The following is a 20,582-nucleotide window of genomic DNA, read 5'->3' on the forward strand; positions in this document are numbered from 1 at the left end:
TGTAAGGTTGAATAATATCATTTAGTGTGGTTTGATAGGAAAGATGTATTTTTATGGGAGATGATGGTTGCTAAATTGTAAAGGTGTAATTTTAATGGCAGACATTTGTTTTGAATAAACAAAAAGTCCATGTACAAGATGAATGTACGTATGTACATGTTTGAGCTTTTCAAAAGAGATGAGTTACATAATTTTTGTACTATCTGTGATGCACAGACAGAATAAGTTTGAAACTTCTCAACAATAAAATGTTGAATTCTTTATGTTATGATGCTCAAATATTTGTATTTGCTCAGCATGAAATTTGATAAAATTAAATAACTTGTAAGATTCCTTCCATGAAAATCATTTAGAAATTAAAACATACCAATGTTGTTTTTTTATACTGGTTGTGTAATTTATTTCTCTTCTGCAGTAACCCCAAAGCCAAAATCTGTAAAATTGTTATCATATGATGAAACAGTAAAGAAGAAGATTCAGGATATTATTGATCGGGTAAGTAAAATAAGTAATAATTTCAGTTATGTTGAGTTCTTGAGATAATTCATCTAAATTTATGTTGAGTACAGATCCATGCAGGCAGTCAGCATTAAGAGGTTAGTGTTACGACTTTCCAACCTTGTGTCAGGATAAAGTGACTGGGTGGGACATCATGCTATTTGTGTGCGGCATGATGCCTCAGTGCTTGACATCACTATAAACTGTCACACTGCAGACATAGTAGCTATATATGACTGAAAAATTGTTAAAGCTACATTAAAACTCCAAATCACACACACAGATCTGTGCAGATTATTATTGATCCATATTGGTTTTGTTTTGTTTACTTGATGCAAATTGTAATCATTTATCTCCAGTTTACAAGCTGGTTGTTCCAGCATATTGCTTTGTTTTTTTCAAGCAGTAACCAATCTTTTGTTTTATCAGAGCATTCCAAAATGAATTTAAAAAATTTCACCTTCAGATATCTCCAGATATGACTGGACTTTCTAGACAGCATAGCCACTTTGTTATTAATCCAAACCATTATCCATTTTAAAATTGGATTGTCTCCCTTTTATCATTTCTCCACTACTTAACCCAAAACTAATCTTCTATGCTATCTGTCTGACCATTATCTCAACAGATTCTAACTAAAAATCATTCATGCTCAAAACCAAGGAGGCTAAACTATCACAGGCTAGTGATTTATTGCAGGCCTAGTCCATACATCAATGTTAATTGGTACAAGTCATGCTGACCATGACAAGATTCCCTCAGTTACTGTGCAGCTATCATCTCTCAAAATTCATTCTGTTACAGTATGTATTAGAGTTTATCAGCACAAAGCTAAAATTCTAAAACTGTAAGTATGAAGAATTGTAAAAAATCCACTTGGAACATAACTCTTACACAAGCAAAAACATGAAATTCTACAAAATAAAAGATAAAAGGTAATTATGTAACTATAAAGAATTGCAAACAGTTGGAAGATAAACCATTCCAAAGAAACATTAACCAAAAGTACTACAAGATTAAACAGAAATAGTAAGGCTGTTACAATTCTGTAAAATTTATATAAAGTAAAAGATAATGGTAAAATATATAATGTCCTTTCTTTAATCAACCATATTAATATAATTTGCAGTTAAATCTGAAAGCTAAATGTAAATATAAGAACTGAAGTAATACATTTTTTTAAGAGTAATTCCAGTAACAACAAACACATATAAAAAATAGATGTATGCAAATTTCACTCATTGAATAAAAATAGGTGTATAATACATACGATTGAGATTTTCCAGTATATTAAATGACCTTGGAAACAAATCTAACACAGAATGTGTACAAGTTTTCTACTGACTTCATATCAATCCATACCAGGTCACCTACAGGCCATGTACCTAATAATCTAGCTACATTACAATGCAGCCAAAACAAAATGGATCCAGTATTTAAATTGAGATGCACAAAAAGTCCAGATTATCAGTTCAATGAAACTTTGATCACACTAAACATGAATTACATGACTTCTTGCCATCACTTAAATCACTCTCACAGTGTAATTTTTTTAGCATTTGTTTGTCTAGGTCTCCAGAAAACTCAGGACAAGAAATATCTCAAGCCAACAATTTGAGATGCCTTTATTTGATTTAGTCAATGTCAAATTTGTTCTGTTGATGAAGTTATGGATCATGTTACTTTTGTTTAAGATTGAGAGACTGGAGGTAGCAGCATTGCAACTAACTGAGAGGAGAAACAACAGAATTGAAAAGGTATGGATAAAAAGGCAACAGTATTACAGAAATAGTTCTGTAACATGTTTAAAATAGAAATATAATAAAATGTTGGCTTCAGAAATAATGATCATGATGTATCGTTTTTCATCAATATTTTCCTTTTCGTTAATTCTTCAGTCTTAAAGCAGAACTAATGAAGCATGAGGTAAATGCTTGCAGTTTAAAATTGATGAATTGACTGATTGTCATTGCTTTACTCTAATATGATCTTATTAGTATTGCCGATCAAACTCTTTCTCTGGAATTTGGAAGGAGACCAGGAATCTCCATCATAAAATATTACTTAACATTTAGAGTAAATGATAGGAAGTGACTTAAACGAGGAAAACTGACCTTGCAGTGTAATAATTTCCCCATAACCAGCTTGAAATTTGTCATGAAAAACATTTCTGTAGTTCTTCCATCTTATCCTCCAAACCATCAGTATTCCCAATACTTTGATTTTCAGCAGGAAATGAAAGAATTGGATGGCATGTTGGAGTTCCTTAACAAAAGATTGACAGAAGCCAATGGTACAAAATGGAAGGGCATGTTCAAGAAGAATCCTCTCTGGTGAAGCTAACGTTATAGTTCTCAGATACTCAGCCTAGATTCTATTGAAATCATTCGGGTTTGCTGACATACCAGTAGCTGTGTTGCCCTGTAGAATGACCTTCTGATAGTCAAAGGTATTACCCGTGGGTTGAGAAGGTGTGAAGAGAATCTACTCTTTCTCCATTTTACTTACTTGCTGGCCTAATATTTAAGAATTGAGGAGCAGGAAGTTCTTGAAGAAACCAAGTTCAAGATGTCTTTGCCAAAGTTGGTGCTTGCTAAAGGAATCTGTAGAAGTTCGTATGTGTAGCAGAATGTAATCAAGTATTTAAATGGATTTCCTCTGTGCATTACTTTCTTGAAAATCAACATTCATATGTTTACATTTAATTTTCTTTTTTGCACAAAAAGAATAGTGTACTATAAATGATGTTACCTGCCTGTTGTAATTATTATCATGTATGAAAACATAAATTGTATGTAATTATTCTAACTTTGGTTTAAAAAAAAGTAAAACTGAGTATTTACTTACATTTTAATATTTTTTAATGTATGCATCAAATTAAAATTAGTAAAACAAGCACATTATAACAGCTGTCAACATAGACCATGTCAGCTGCATGTCAATTGCAGTATGCAAGAGTTGTCAACCTTGACAGTCTGTTGCACTATTGCAAGTTCTATCTTTAACTTGATGATATACCCTGTGGATTGGAAGGGCATTATTTCAGTGAAATCCTATGAATACAGAAGTATACAAATTAATTGAATAGGCTTGCATTATTTTTATTACTATTAGCCTTACATTTTCAAGATCTTTTTGTTTGTTGATAATGTGACTCTACATTTCATGGCATTAGAAATTTTTTTCAGATCACAATTGGACATTGTGTCATTTTTAGTGGTTTGATGCATGCAACTTTATCATGTCAACGTTCGCTAACATTAGAAATTATGATGCTTTTGTCCTTATTGAACAAGAGTCTCTTTTTTTTCATATACTGTGAATCACTTTAAGTTCATGGGGACCCAATTTCCTTTCGTGCACAAGCTAGATCACGATTTTAATGTCGCAATGAAATATGAACTAAACTGATAACAAAAGCATGCAATATGTGGATCAATTGAAATTTGTTTAATTGTGACTTAATTCATGTGCAAAATATCTGGAACCTAAAAGATTGGAGCTGAGCTTCATTGCTTCACAAAGCGCATATTATATCCATTTATAATAATGAATATGTAATACAACTTAATGCAATCCTATGAAATTTGCAAATGAGTGGGACAAATGAAAGCATTAAAGTTCAAGATAATGTCAGTCACAGTTTGCAACTTGTCAGCGCACATATCCTTGAATAGCATTGATAGCTAAAATATCCAACACATTGATAGCTATGTATTTATGAAATATCCAACACATTGATAGCTATGTATTTATGAAATATCCAACACATTGATAGCTATGTATTTATGAAATATCCAACACATTGATAGCTATGTATTTATGAAATATCCAACACATTGATAGCTATGTATTTATGAAATATCCAACACATTGATATCTATGTATTTATGAAATATCCAACACATTGAAAGCTATGTATTTATGAAATATCCAACACATTGATAGCTATGTATTTATGAAATATCCAACACATTGATAGCTATGTATTTATGAAATATCCATCATATGGATCACAAAATCACTGTATTATCAACAGTTAAACACTGTTCCATACTAAATAGATACTTTAGACACTTACATACAGAATATATACTGTAGCAGAAAGACTCCCTCAGCTACACTACCCTGAGTCTCGTTATCTTGGATTCTTTACGATAGGCCTTTGTATATTGGATACTCCACTCAATCTGTCTGAGGACTGGCACTCTAGAGTGTGACAGATTTCTTCCCCAGCAGGATACTGTCTTACATCTGGCTTCTAGTTGCTGACTGGGTCGCAGAGTCATTGACTGGGTCTTTGTTGGTGTCACAGAGTCACCGACTGTGTCATAGACTTGGGCCAAAGACTTGGTTGTTGAGTAGCTGACTGGGTCACAGACTGTGTCGTAGATTCGCCGACTGGGTCGCCGAGTTGCCAACTGTGTCTTCTTCTGGTCACTGACTTTGTTGCAGATTTGCTGACTTGTCTTCTTCTGGTCACAGAGTCGCCAACTGGGTCGCAGAGTCATGTCACTGTCTAATCGAAATCAACAGAGAGAGACAATATTGCAAAGTGATAAAAGAAGAGTTATCCTCAGTCAAAACTTGTATTGTTGCAAGACCTCTGCATTCCTTGGATGAGCCTTGTAGCGCTGGTCTCTTGGTCTGTGAAAGACCTTGTCCCCACTCTTTTCTGATTTCTGGCCTGGCTCTCTCCTGTCTGATGAAATACTACCAAATGCTTGCTCTGGCAGGATGGTTATACAGCTTCACTTGCAAGGGACATCTTCACACCAAACAGCTTCCTAACACACCACTGTTGCAGCCACAGTTGGTACATATATTTACCCAGACAGAATCATGTGACCCAAACTAAGATGTTAGATGGCACTACAAAACCCACCAAACATTTAAAATCAGAACATAAACTATAAACAAAACAAAAATTACATTACTGAAATGAAAATTTAAGTCCATGGGTTTTCCTTGTTACACAACCCATGCCTCCACTTTGTGCTTCCATGCACATATGAATGGTCAAGAAAGAAAAAAATTAAGAAAATCACTTAAATCATGGTTAAATCACAGGAAAACACAATGTCAAATAATCACACAAAAATTAATGTTCATTTAAATGTTCATCATTATTTCTCCATGCTTCTTTTCAGCCATCATGACACCTACAAGGACACTCTCATTTGCACAGTTGCACCGGCAAGGGTTCTGTCCATTCTTCCACCCTCAGAGTCCTTCGTATTCTCTGCTTAGTACTGTCTGCACGAATAACTTCTTTATCAATGGTCTTCCTTCTGATCTGTGGTTCGGCTACTGTTTGACAGGCTGCCGATCCTTGACGTGTCTCCACTTCGCCAGTGATGGTTAATCTCCACTTAGGTGTTCTGATAGGCAAAACAGGTGTTGGCAGCACAAAGGTATGAATCTGCACCTCCTCAGGTGCCATCGGCCTAGTTGCTGACAGTAACTCATATGCAACAGAAATTGACATTGACAGCAATTCCTTACTATTTTGCCAGTCACTTTCCCGGGGGGGGGGGGGGGATCTGTCTAGAATGTGCAATCTCTTCTGATGTTTCTTTAAATCACTAGGGCGGTCAGTACTGTAGGCTTATTCCTCACATTGATAATTCTTCACTGAATGCCTATGCCTAAAAGAGCCACATCACCAACATGCCTTTCCTCACAAAAAGGATAATTCTTCAATTTGTTAGGAGTAATCTTGGTCCTTGCCATGCACAAACTGGGAAAGAAAATAAATAGATCAATGAGCTCCTTGATAGTGTCTGTAATTTCAAACCATGGTAATGATTGGTACAAAATTGTAACTCTTTACCTGATTGGATGCTGCGCTAAACACATCTAATCAAGCACACCAGGTTATTCGAATTAACATAGGAATGTTCCGAACTCACTTGATCCACTGTTCCAGATTAGAAAAGTTCACATAGAATTCTTCCAATTTCTTAGGTGGTTTCCTCTGTCTCCTGGGTCACTCATCACCAGATGTTCTTGAGTCTCCATTGTTGATGTTGTCCACAGGGAGAATTTCTGTCATTGTGTGGATGGGGTAAGGCACAACAAATCTGGTATCATTGAGGTCATTGTTCCCTTGATTTTTATCAATACATTCCAAAGTCTTAGAGTCCAATTCCCTTGCTCCTTCGGTAACTTCATTACATGCATGAAACCTTTACAAGCGATCCAAACTCTTATCCATAGTCCCCTTCCTCGCAGTTAGTCATTTCTCCAAATCTTTACATTCCTTCATTACGCGCCAAAACTCGTCTTTGAAAGGAATTGCTGTCTTTACTTCCATTTTGGGAGTAAGCATCCACTCACTGAATTTTGACCCTTTGTAGGCCATCTTGATTATGTCTTCTACTCCTCAACCTATCCCACCACAGCCCATCAATTTGTAGCAGAAAGACTACCTCAGTTACACTACCCCAAGTCTTGCTATCTCAGATGCTTTAGGATAGGTCTTTGTATTTGGAGTGATACCCTGCTGAATCAGTTTGAGGACTGGCACTCCAGAGTGTGGCATATGTGATGGCAGTTGTGGGAGACTTCCAAACAGAATAGATACGTTTAAACACTGTTCCATACAGGATATGTTAGACACTGTTCCATACAGAATAGATACATTAAATGCGAAGTCAGTTACATTAATGCTTACAATATTAGTCATTCTAGGAACAAAAGATGTCTTCTCTTCATTTTTTTATTCTTTTCATTGCAATTATAATTCAGTAATCCAAACAGTACACAAAAGCACGTTGTTACTAAGTACATTTCATACTTGCAATTAACTGCTGAATAAACAATCAACATATTCAGGAATCCGTCCTGCTTTTGGAAACCAATTTTAATTACATCCATCTTAAGAAATACTTTGTCAGGTGTGCAGATATATACACTTAGCATTAAGTGGCGTAAGGATGGATGTTTGCCAGGTTGATTGAGACCTGATCTGATAGAACTTCCCCAATGTCTTTCACATTTATTTAGTTGAGCAAATGGAACAAACACCAAGAACTTCCCCACTGTCTTCACATTTATTAATTGAGCAAATGGATCAAACGCCACTTGTGAAAGAATAATCTGAGTTTTTCTTGGGCAAATTGTTGACAGTAAATCTGGGGTGGGGGGTTGGATGTGTGCATGCATTTGGCAAAAAGGTATGATGCCATTTCCTTTAAACTGAGACAGCAGCATCTCCCTGTGATATACTTCCAGGACACGAAGAACATTTACCATCTTGTGTTCATGCTAATTATAGCAGTGATATTAAGTGTGTTTGATTTTAAATATGTACCAGATGATTTGATTCAGATGCTTTGATACTAACTCATAGCAATAAATAAAAGCAGAGTAGGGATTACACTTCTTTGCCTGGTAATGGATAGAAATGATAGATGGTTTATTCTTTTAGATACATATATACATCATCACTCATTATTTAGCATGTTTATTGTTTCTTATTTGTTGATTGTTTACCAATGACAAGTCAACAAAATTAAGTACTAAACTACAAAACTTTGAAATTTTATACCCATGAATTTTGACTGATTCACAAATGCCTGTCTCCGTGTATGTATATATGCATGTTTTTAGAGTTAAACCGCACATGTGTGAATTATGGATATATAGATCTGAGTAAGTTTAAGTATCCCCTCATAAGGTACGCAAAACAAGGATGAAGCCCAAAATAGTAACATCCTTAATCTACAAAGTCTGATTTTTTTATATAAAGCACATTCTTTTAAAAAGGCTAAGACTTTCTTTGCTGGAACATCGTCATGGGAGGCAAAAGGGTTACATCTTGTAGTCACCTCATACAACATGTAGGATGGTGTATTGAGAGAGACCATTCAGTATCCCAAGCCCATCCAAATATATTAGCATATTATATATGTACTTAGCGACTGATTATGTAAAAATAATAATCATATAAAGTTTGTCTGTGCAGATATATGCCAGAATTCTTGGGCAAGACTTGGAACCCTCTGGGCAAGACTTGGAACCCTCTGTTTCTAACTCATCACACATGCTTACATAAATGTTTGTACAAAACAAATTGTATATGGTCTCTATATAGCTACTGATATGTTTTGATCATATCCGATTGTACAGCATTCACTATGTTGCAATCTTATCCGATTGTACAGCATTCACTATGTTGCAATCTTATCCGATTGTACAGCATTCACTATGTTGTAATCATATCCGATTGTACAGCATTCATTATGTTGCAATCATATCCGATTGTACAGCATTCACTATGTTGCAATCTTATCCGATTGTACAGCATTCACTATGTTGCAATCATATCCGATTGTACAGCATTCACTATGTTGCAATCATATCTGATTGTACAGTATCACTGATATGTTGCAATCATATCCGACCATACAGCATCACACCTACGGTGTCTGGTTTTGTTTGTAATTTGATTAGATAAAATAGTCCAAATATATCTTTTTTTTCTTTTTTGTTTACATTATTTCCAGTGTATGAAGTCAACTTTATATGTTTCTTGTATTGCCAAATATATCTTGCATTACCTCTGTGACAGTGACTTCTGTGGTCTAATTACTTTGCTTGTGTTGTCCTCTTAAACGTATTTATGTGATTGTCATTTTGTTTTTGACAAGTCATTTTTAATCAGTTTGTGTGATCATAATGTCACTGTGTTGAATATTGTGTATATCGGACCAATTTCAAAGTTAAAACCAGGGTTGTGGCAATTGGAAGCTGGTATCTTCCATAATTTATCATCTGACAGCAATTCATGGTTTTATTTTACTGGCATCCTCTGCCATTTTTTCCTTTCTGTCTCTCTCTCAAACAAAATTTAATGCATGTACATTATTGCTTATTGAAAAAATCCTGTTTATTTTTACTCATCCAGTTCCACTGAAGTCATTGCTATGTGGTCTTGCAATGAAATATTCTGTATTTACCTGTTTGAATATCCTAAATCAAAGCTGCAAGAGGGTAACATGAAATTAGCATAGCCTTAATACCCACTAAGACACAGAGTTGAAATTTGGAACATAAACAGAAAATTTAATTTTTTTACAACTTTGAAGAAAATACGTCCGAGTTCTTTACTCCATATACTAGATTCATGAGCTGGAATTTGGCCAATGAATTTTCACAGTCATATTTACTAGGGAAGAAATTCAGAGTGCCACCTTTCCATGCTGCGCATTATGGTGCTGTGAGCTTAGACACTGACTATAGTGGGTCCCTAGGCTGTCACACTAGAATGCTTAGTCATGATGCCATTTGTAAATCTGGTTATGATAGTGTTTCTTTCTATTAAAGAAACGCACACAAACACACACGTATATGCATACAAGTTGAGTCCACCTGCAAAAAACATAGATCCTGAAACGCAGTTGCTTATTTGGCCAGCAGATCAGGATCTGTATTGTTTGTTATACAGTTACTCCTAGCAAACTGCATAGACTCAGATCTGCCAGCACATTTTGTTGTGGCAAATCTTGGTTTCTGCAGTTGGAGAGAAAATAGCCAATCATGGGCAAGAAAATAAATATCACCTTCTCCTTATAAGATTTCTGTATTTCACATCTGTGTATATAAATACTTAATATTTAAATACTTAATATTTATATGAACTATACTAGAGCTTAATTATTTTCAATCATTATTTCCATTTTTTTAATATATTTTTTACCTACCTGCCTACATGTTTATCCTTTTGTATGTACTTACATTTTTACTTGCAATATTTATTTAAAAGAAATGAGGCTAGATGTGTCCGTGTTACTGTGACACATTTTGTTATTTTGGTCTTATGACCCTTTATATGTGTTACAGTTTATTGCATTGATTTAGATGAAAAGATGAAAGCTGATAATCTTTAATGATAAACATGGGAATTCTTTTCTTCCGAATGCTGGTTTTATTGCCAGATTTATCTAAACACACTTTTTAGGTCTAATGGTCAAAGACCAGAAGACCTTTTGTGATGAGCCTGTGTTCATCGTCCATACCTTAGCTGTTATTTATTATTGCTGCTCTGCCTAAACTACTTGGAGAAAAGTGAAGAAACTTAGCATACATTTTCATCCTGATGTCTAGTTGTCCCGAGTGAAAATTGTACCCCATAAACGTCCAACATGATCAACATACCCACCACAGCTTGAAAATCTTGTTATTGTCATTCCTTCAGGATGAATGATGATAGTGATGTTGAATTTTCACTGTGGTGGCCAACCTGAAAATCATCTTATCACTGCTTCTTCAAAATGGACAGTCTTATCAACAGGAAATTTTCATTGAAAGATTGGCTATGACATCCGGATTGCCCTAAATAAAAATGTTTAAAAATCTCGCTATATTGCTACTGGTGACGGAATGACTTTAGCTTTTCACTAAATACGTTTTTTGACTTTTATATGGTCCCAATGAAAATAGTACTGATCTGACATCCAGCATCTGGAAAATCTTTTTATTGCTGCTCCACCTGAACTGACGGTCTATCAACACGAGATTTTCACAAAAAATCTTGTTATTTTCACTCGTCCTGAATGGATCATCATATGTATCATCATGGAGTTTTACTAAAACACTTCTTACAATATGTGGTTGGTCCCAACCATAAGGATGGATACTGATTTTATTTTCTCTAGATGGTATCCATTTGGAAAATGTTGTGGCTACTTGTCTTGAATGGATGGTTTTATTGACTTGGATTTTTAATTACACACTGTAAAGTATGCAGCTGGTCCTGAAAAAAAATGGTGCTGATTTGTCTGCCAACAAGGCTACTGTAGTGGCTATCACAATTCACTACTTGATGGAATAAGCTTTGTCATTTTATTTTCTTACACAGTGTAATTAGATCATATTGAAAATGGTGCAGATATGACCATCAATATACATTGACCTTTGTGTCAAGTCAAAAATCACTACTTGCATTTTTATACTTCATGGAGATTATAAACAGTGACTTTTACATATACAAAGGAATTTGGACCAGACTTGGTGGGTTTCTTTTCAAAAAACAAATTGATAGCATTGATTTCAACGTCGTTAGTCTTGTGGTGATATGTGAGGATCATAACACAAACAAGTATTGATAGATCTTGATCAAACTCAGTTTGTGGCTATATCTGAAGAATACTTTAAACGATGCCTGTTCAGATATAAAAATATATTATGATAATCCAAGACAAGTGTAATCTTGGTATGACTTCATAGTATCCAAGACAAGTTTAATCGTGATATGACTTGACAGTATCCAAGACAAGCTTAATTGTGGTATGACTTGACAGTATTCAAGACAAGCTTAATTGTGGTATGACTTGACACTATCCAAGACAAGCTCAATTGTGGTATGACTTGACAGTATTCAAGACAAGCTTAATTGTGGTATGACTTGACAGTATCCAAGACAAGTTTAATGGTGGTATAACATGACAGCATTCAAGACAAGTTTAATCATGGTATAACATGACAGTATCCAAGACAAGTTTAATCGTGGTATAACATGACAGTATTCAAGACAAGTTTAATCATGGTATGACTTGATAGTATCGAGGACAGATTTAATGATCTATCTCTTGTATATGATAACATTATATCATACTCTGGTTCAAGGACCAAAAGAAATACTTCGTTAACCAAACTTCGGATAATGGAATTCCTAAAATATATATGACTGTAAGTTCAGCAATTAAAAAAGGTAAAGAAAGGGAAGCATCAGTCTCTTTGATGGTCTCTTGTCAACTTAATGTAAATTTTTGTTGTTTACCAAAATTTGGCAATATTCACTTTATCTATTTTTGTAGTTACTGATGTTTTTTTAAAATTTACTATTGATATATATTAAATTAACATTACATGCAATATATGTTTTTGTTTATATTAGTGAAATTTCTGAGTTTTTCTCATTATTTGGTGATATTATCTGCAAATATTGTATATCAAATAGATATTTCATTAAATGTGATAAATTGACTTTAAAAAATAAAAATTTAATTAGGTTATTTGTACTTGAGTTTTCTTTACATATTAATATACAAGTACAGTATAGACCTTTGATGCATGAAACAGTAAACCTAATATAAAAAGTGCTCAAAACATAGTGTTTTAATTCATTACTTTCCAGTTTTTAAACCATCTGTCCCCTGGAGGGCCCTAACCCTGTTTTTTTTTTGTTTGGATCTCAAATCAGAACCAGACAGGAGTTTCTTTAATAACATAGCATCCATATATGTTGGGGTGAGTTTTTTTTTCTTCAGACAACAGAATTGATGTAATTCATCATTTTCAACAAGATCATAATAATTCTGCAAATTTTCATAACTTTGGGAGTTATTACATCCCTTGAAACCCATGTACATAAGAGTTAAAATGCTAGCCCTTTTTGTTTTCTTCAGTTGCATTTGGAAATATTACAACTATACATTGTTTATACAGTATTTGTGGCTGACAACGTGGTTTTACCTTTGATGTATGTGTTGTCCTAGAAACCTTTTCATTGGTTTGAAATGTGATCAAGATGGCAGTTTTATTCTCCCCCCCCCCCCCCCCACGCCCGTTGACATTGGGAATGATGAATGAATCGACTAAGATTTTGGCATTTTTTAAAATACATTTCATGTTTCAGATTGCAGGAAGGTGTGGTTTGACTGGGGGGGAGGGAGCATCAAATATATGCCAGCCATTTTTACCTTTTCCAGTTAATTTATATTATAGCAAGATCATATGCTGTCCAAAAACAATTGAAAATTTGATTTAAAGAAGTCTTGATTCAAATACATAGCTAACTATCTGAGCATAGCCATAACACAAATATTGGGAGATAATACAGATAATGGGGAAAAGGGAGGTAATAAAGAGGCTTATTTAATTTTCACCTTTCGTATTGGCTGATTAACGATCACTGTTGTTCTTGTTGTGTTTAACGCCATTTTGCAGCACAAGATAGTCTATGCATGGCAGACAGCATAAATGGTGGAGGAAGAACCAGGGCAAACCCCCAGAAAGAACCACCGATCTACGAGAAGCTACTGGCAAGCTTTCTCACATACCCACATTGGCCGAGACCGAGACTTAAACCCAAGCAGACAGGGGAGATACGGTAATGATCCGTTACGGTGAGCGCTTTAGATCACTCGGCCATTCGGGGCCCCACGATCACTGTACATTGACTGTCGATATTGTAGGATTTTGTTGCCCGTGATGACTTACAAAATTCATAAAGTGCCCCCCCCCCCCCGAAAAAAATTGTTGTCCACCCCTGGTAGATAAGATAGTTGATTTTGGTGCTTACATATATGTGTGAATAAATCATAATGAATCAGTAATGGAGAACATGCAACTGGGTTACTTCACCATTACAACTAGTTTCTTGACCGAAATGCGTAAATTTCACATAGAAATAAGCAGGTTTTGGAATTGTCAGTGAATAATTTTTCATGTACCCTGAATTTTATCTGGAATATGTTGTTGTTGTTGTTGTTCTAGGGTTTAACGCCATTTTTCAGCACAAGATAGGCTGTACATGGCGGCCAGTATATGGAGGAAGAACCCTGGAAAACGCAGGAAAGAACCACCGACCCACGAGAAGCTACTGGCAGGCTTTCCCACGTATCCACGCTAGCCGAGCCTTGGACTCGAACCCACGCAGACAGAGGTGAGATGGCAGTGATCCGGAACGATGAGCGCTTTAGACCACTCGGCCACTCGGGGCCCCCATCTGGAATATGAGGACCCAGTACAGTACCTTTGGCTATACACGAGGTAGCCTCAAAATAATTGGAGAAGAACTTAACACTGATTGTTTCTTTCGAACTAAATAATATCTTTTCCACCGATCCGGTGGCCTAGTGGTGAGAGCGTCCGCCTCGGATGCGGGTGGTCGTTGGTTCGAACCCCGGCCGAGTCATACCAAAGACTTAAAAAAATGGCAGTTACAGCTGCCTCGCTTGGCGCTCAGCATTACGAGGTTAGTGTTAAGACTGGTGGGCCTGGTGTCAGGATAATATGACTGCGGCATGATTCCCCAGTGCTAGACATCACTATAAACTGCCACACTGTAGACACAAACGTTAAAAATCCTACTCACACATACACAATATCTTGTCATCCAGTCACTGATCCACCACATGGATATAATATGCATGCAGTTTATGTAGATGCCATTGATGGAGTATTGTCAGAAGCGTTTATTATAGTCGAAATATATTACGTCCACTCCAATGCAGATTATACACAGGTTGGAGGAATTGTGTGTAGAGACAGATAGTTATAAGCAAACAAATGCCTAAACGGCTGAAATTGAGGAACTTCTGAGTTTCTTAACTGACTTGACTGAATTGAGAGAACATAAAAAGTACTTAAGGAAGAAATCTTAACAAACGTCAAGAATAAGTTATTAATAGAATATGTATGTATGGATGGATGTTTGTAGGTATGCATGTATGTATTTATGTATGGATTATTTGGAAATAATCTCGTTCATGAAGCGCTTATTCACGAGATGTTGGAAACTTGATTATTGTCATGTTTCAGTTGATTATTATTATTATTGTTATTATTATTATTATTATTATTATTATTTGTTACGACTCTATGGTCAGAAATTTAAGTAACAGAAAGAAAGCAAACCAACAAGTTCTGTAACTTAAACAATTTAATTATTAAAGTAATAAATGAAAAATATGAGGAACGTACAGTATAATGAAGTGAATCCAAAAATAGTCCTTATAAAGGACTATGAAAGTCCTTAAATAACGTAAAGTCCCTTATAAGTTTTAATGCAGGAAATTTATTGGTCCTCCAAAAACCGTGGCGTCGTCAAGATCGTGTTCTCCAGAATTCGTTCGAATAATTCAGAACAGTTCCAGAATATTTTTAGAGTCCAAATAATGAGTACTTCCTATCACCACTGAACAGACCAATGTTTTTTCCTTTCCAAAAATACTTAAGGACAACATAAAACACGTCTGCAGACACACGAGGAACACAAAAGGTGTGAATGACTGCAGAAAGCAGAATGAAACTGAATGCTTAATTTTCTCCTTATATACACACCGTATATTGCGACTGTAGTTCGCAATATTTCCCATGTAACAAAATACACTACTGATTTTTGATAAACTAACTATATTCACGTGATCTTACGCAACCAATGGGAATCCACGGAATTATTCTGGGAAAATCGACATCCCATCAGTCAGTGCGAAAATACGCCATACGCGCCATTTTAAGTCTTGTTAATTTACGATTATTATTACTAATTGTCAACACCGGCGTAAACAACATGACTTGATTATTTAACAGAGCCAAATTACGCACACAATTTATATTATAAAATTATTCTATACAGCCCACAACCATGAATAAAAAGTACGAAAACCAAAGAAACTCAAACACCAGAAGCCACATAAAATAAAGACACACAACATATTATTATTTGGTTTTCACAATTAATTTTTCGATTTTGACTTCCTCATTATGTCGGCTGAAATCAGTTATTTCATTGATTAAGAAAATATGATAATGCACAAGTACTTGAATGAGTTGACTGGTTTTTGGCTGGTTTTTTAACTGCATTTTTAACACATTATTGCTTGTATCATGCTGAGGAGAGGGACACAAATTACTTTACCCAATGACACACCGAGGCTGATGTTGGTGGTTACTGAATCATGATTCTTGGAGTATATGTTTATGGTTCTACCAGCTGAACTACCACAACTCCCACAAATACGGTATGAAATATATTGGTTATTTCCTGTGGGATGAACACGTGTACACACATATGATGCACGTATGATTTCACCTTTGATAAAAGTGATTAAAATGTCGCAAGTATATAATATTTACTAACAGTGCTTTTGTCCCGGATATGCGATTCCATGGGAGTCCTTTTGATTAATCATACGATGCCAGTACATTCAACTGTTCCGGTAGCCGAACTGGTTAGAGCGTCCGCCTCGGATGCGTGAGGTCGCGGGTTCGAACCCCGGCCAAGCCATGCCAAGGCTTAAAGGTTAGTGTTATGACTGTCTGCGGCATGATGCCCCAGTGCTAGACATGGTCACTATCAACCGCCACAATGCAGACATCGTAGCGATATGACTGAAAAATTGTTAAAGCTACATTCAAATTTGGGGCCCCGAGTGGTCTAAAGCGCTCTCTGTTACGGATCACTGCCATCTCGCCTCTTTCTGCGTGGGTTCGAGTCTTGGATTCGGCCAATGTGGGTATGTGAGAAAGCTTGCCAGTAGCTTCTCGTGGGTCGGTGGTTCTTTCCGGGGTTTTCCCGGGTTCTTCCTCCACCATCAAAACTGGCCGCCATGTATCCTATCGTGTGCTGAAATATGGCGTTAAACCCAACAAGAACAAGAGAGCCTGGATTTTAGAGTCTAACTATTAGCTGACTTTTTATCCCTGTCGGACATCGTTATGTCACTATCATTTACCTATGACAAGTCACAGGCATATATCTGTAGATGTCCAGCGTGTTACGCGTGCAGCTACCGATGATTTTGTAGAAAGTTATTTTTCAATCGGTCGGCATTAAATTTATTGACAAGTTCAAACAGTGTGTTTGTGATTTGGATTTGTAACGTAGCTTTAACAACGTTTCAGTAATATCGCTACGATGTCTGCAGTGTTGCTGTTTATAGTGATGTCTAGAATTGGGGCATCATACCGCAGAGATATAGCATAATGTCCCACCCAGTCACATTATCCTGACACCAAGCCGAGAAGTCCTAACACTAGCCTCTTAATGCTGAGAGCCATGCGAGGCAGCTGTTAGTACAAGTCTTTGGTATGACTCGGCCGGAGATTGAACCCGCGATCTCCCACATCCTTTGCGGACGCTCTAACCATGTATATATGGATGGATGGATGGATGGATGGAATGAATGGATGGATGGATGGACTTCTCACACTTGAATTTGGTTAAAACAGTTTGTTAGATTGGTTACGCAATCGAAGACATTCGGCACTAACAATGCTTTTTGGTCTTGCCTTTATAGCAAAATTCGTTGTTGGCAACCATATACAAAGCTAGGTATCCAGTCAGCTAACTTTGTTTATGACTGGGGAGATGCAGTTGCACAGTGGTTAAAGCACTGGACTCGAGACTAGGGGTTTAAGGGTTTGATTTCCAACTCTTTACTTTGGCTACGTATGAACTATCAAAGTGATTATCAGACATTCAACACTAAATTAAATCGTTAATTTTGAAATTCAACCCTAACAAATACAGTTTTCACCGATCCGATTGTTATCATAAGCACATTTTCATTCCTCGTGAAATAAAAGATATGCACATAATCGCTTACATTTGCATGATTTGAAAATGGTTGAAAAATTACGAGTTATGTACCTGTCATTTGATACACTCCTTGGGTAACATAAAGCCTGAACATATCTGAATCTTTTATTACACAAATATTTAGTTGAAACAAATACCCCATGTTGGTTTGATATCTTTCCCTGACTCAAATAAGTTTACAATTGACCATTTCATCTCTAATCGGGTTTTTATTATTTTAAGAACACGACCTATGTAAATTAGCTCTCAAACTTATGTCGATTTTACCTATTTCGGTATAGCTTAATTAAAACTCATTCACAAGCTAATTAATATTCAAGGCCTCTTTCTCATATTCGAATTTGATCAAAGATCTAAGATAAGATAATAATTCTTTATTACAGGCTGCATGGTCCGTACATCTAAATTAAACTATGAATGTATTTTAAGCGTAAAAGTTGATAGGTGTCTTATGTACAAATATGCAAACACGTATACAACTACTGAGCATGTCTGTTATTGTTAATAGCAAAATTGTGTAAGACATTTAGAGAGTAATTTGTTCCATCCATCCATAATCCGAGAATTAAAACGAATTCCATAGTTCCACAGAGATTTCAAGACTCAGTTATTACTATTAGATATTCTTGTCATCATTGAAAAGACATACTTTATATATATATATATATATATATATATATATATATATATATATATATATATATATATATATATATCAAGACTGTTGTTGCAACATATTCAAAATTCAAGACTTGGTACACCAGCACATTAAATATTAGAATTATTCGGAACACTCTACACTTTTGGACTTGTGATATAACTTTTAGGATTTTCTGGGATGTAATTCACAATACTGCAAGTTACTCTTACATTTTCACTTTGTGTTCTAGAGAAATAAATTTCTTGTTGAATTCTACTAAACGTGTAAAAACTTATACAACTTCTAGAATGATCCTGATGTTTGCAAAATAGAAACCATTACCTGGATTATGTAAAATACACGAATGAAATTCCAAAACCTATACCTAGACCCAAATAAACATATTTACTTTTATTAATAATACTTCTCAATTTAAACCCATACACATAGAGAATAATTTAGCTATGTATCTGTTTACACAGACTAAAATAAAAAAAGTAAATTTGGGTCAAGCAGAAGTTAATTCAATTTTGGACAAGGTCAAGTCCAACATACAATGTTAAATTACAATAGCATATAATGAAATTATAGAAAAATTAAGAATGTTAATTAAACATACATAACAAATATTTCCAGTTGCTTACGATCTTTACTATGGCTTTAATCCCAAGTATTCAAATATATATTTAAATTCGGACCCTTTCTTTTCTTCAAATGTTTATATTTTCGTGGGCGCAAGTTCTCCGTTATGAAGGTTACATACTTAAAGAATGTGTCCCGCGTGTTATACGACTTAATTAGCTCTTGCCGAGTAACCACTTTACTGAGCTATTGTTCATGTTTGGTTGTCTTCTTTTTGCTTTTTTGTCTTCTGGAAGGATTTTTTAAATTCCTAACATAAGAAGCAGGTATCACAGTATGGGGAAAGTGATTTCGTTTTATTTTTTTTAAATTTCAATAAATGTTTATTAGGTTTTTATTAACTTCCTTATTAATACGTGGATAGAACAGCCAAACAAGGGAATAAGATATTTCTGTGTACTCAGAATAACTCAGCGCAATTTTTTAAAAATTCCTTACAACTATATAGATTCATATTTTACCATTATATAAGTTACCCCCCCCCCCACAACACACGTGCATACAAAACCTAACATTTCATTATTCATGAATAAATCCGCGAGAGCAGTCAACCTGATCTCAAAAACGTTCAAATAATGATTACATCAAGACAAGACAATTTAACACAGTGGTTTTTAAACAGCATACGTGATATGAGCATAAACTTTTGGAAGTTCAAAGTTCTTTGTTTGATACTGATGCAGCTGTTTGCAAGTTTTCCTCTATCCAAAGTCAGTTGTTTTTCTCAACACGCTATCTTCGTATTTTGATAAATGGAAATCTTCCAGCACCGCAGTAAAATTGTCAGTATTTTAAGGTATGTCTTTTATTGTTTTTCTGGTCTGAAGAAGTATGTCCTTTAAATGCCAATAAATCAAAGCTTTTTCATTGAACTAAACCTGTAGATACGCACGTAAACCATATGTGTAACAACTGATACTACCGATTATGCTGTGTTGAAATAGTATTCACCAGACTCATGTCAGCATGCTAGAAACTGCCAAATGTACGAATGCAATAATGTTATTTTTCTTCTTCTGCTTTTGCTGCAATGCATTCAGCTGCTAATTGCAGCTGACGTTTGGCAGACTACATGAATACCAGAGAAACGCTTGGTGTACATTTCTTTTATTAACCTTGACTATGTTGCAAGCACCATTGAAAGCATTCATCGCACGAACCAAAATTACCATGGTATTTTTGCCTTGACACGTCTTTTTATGACGAACAGAAGGAAAAACATTTTTATCTACCTCTTCATGAATTACATTGCAAATTGCTGATGCTAATAATTAGACATTTATTTATTACGTGAACTGTACGTCGAAGTTAATTATTCACTTCAAAGGTAAGTAATCATCAATTTACCGTGATTGTACTGTTGGTAGACAAATTCTACGTTTGGAGCTTCGCCAGCAGTTTGAATAAAATATCCAACACAATTATGATCTATAATATAAACCATTTACACCCCATCCCTTCTTCTAATGC

At 35.3% G+C, this 20,582-nt stretch overlaps 1 protein-coding gene across 2 annotated transcripts in view; it reads left to right on the top strand.

Moving 5' to 3' along the window:
- LOC149792330 (uncharacterized) overlaps window positions 1–12,518 on the top strand; it is a 28,500-nt gene extending 15,982 nt beyond the window's left edge. The window contains exons 5-7 of one of the 2 annotated variants that reach the window (XM_089970905.1): window positions 416–495; window positions 2,193–2,255; window positions 2,728–12,518. In XM_089970905.1, the coding sequence (XP_089827031.1) occupies window positions 416–495; window positions 2,193–2,255; window positions 2,728–2,835 (251 nt within the window). In that variant the 3' untranslated portion in view covers window positions 2,836–12,518. The remainder of the gene's footprint in view (window positions 1–415; window positions 496–2,192; window positions 2,256–2,727) is intronic. The other variant, XM_089970906.1, reaches the window with a different exon arrangement.
- The last annotated feature ends 8,064 nt before the right edge of the window (window positions 12,519–20,582 follow it).

The sequence above is a fragment of the Sinohyriopsis cumingii genome, chromosome 9, assembly GCF_028554795.1.
Source record: "Sinohyriopsis cumingii isolate HCF-2022 chromosome 9, ASM2855479v2, whole genome shotgun sequence".
NCBI classification, from domain to species: domain Eukaryota; kingdom Metazoa; phylum Mollusca; class Bivalvia; order Unionida; family Unionidae; genus Sinohyriopsis; species Sinohyriopsis cumingii.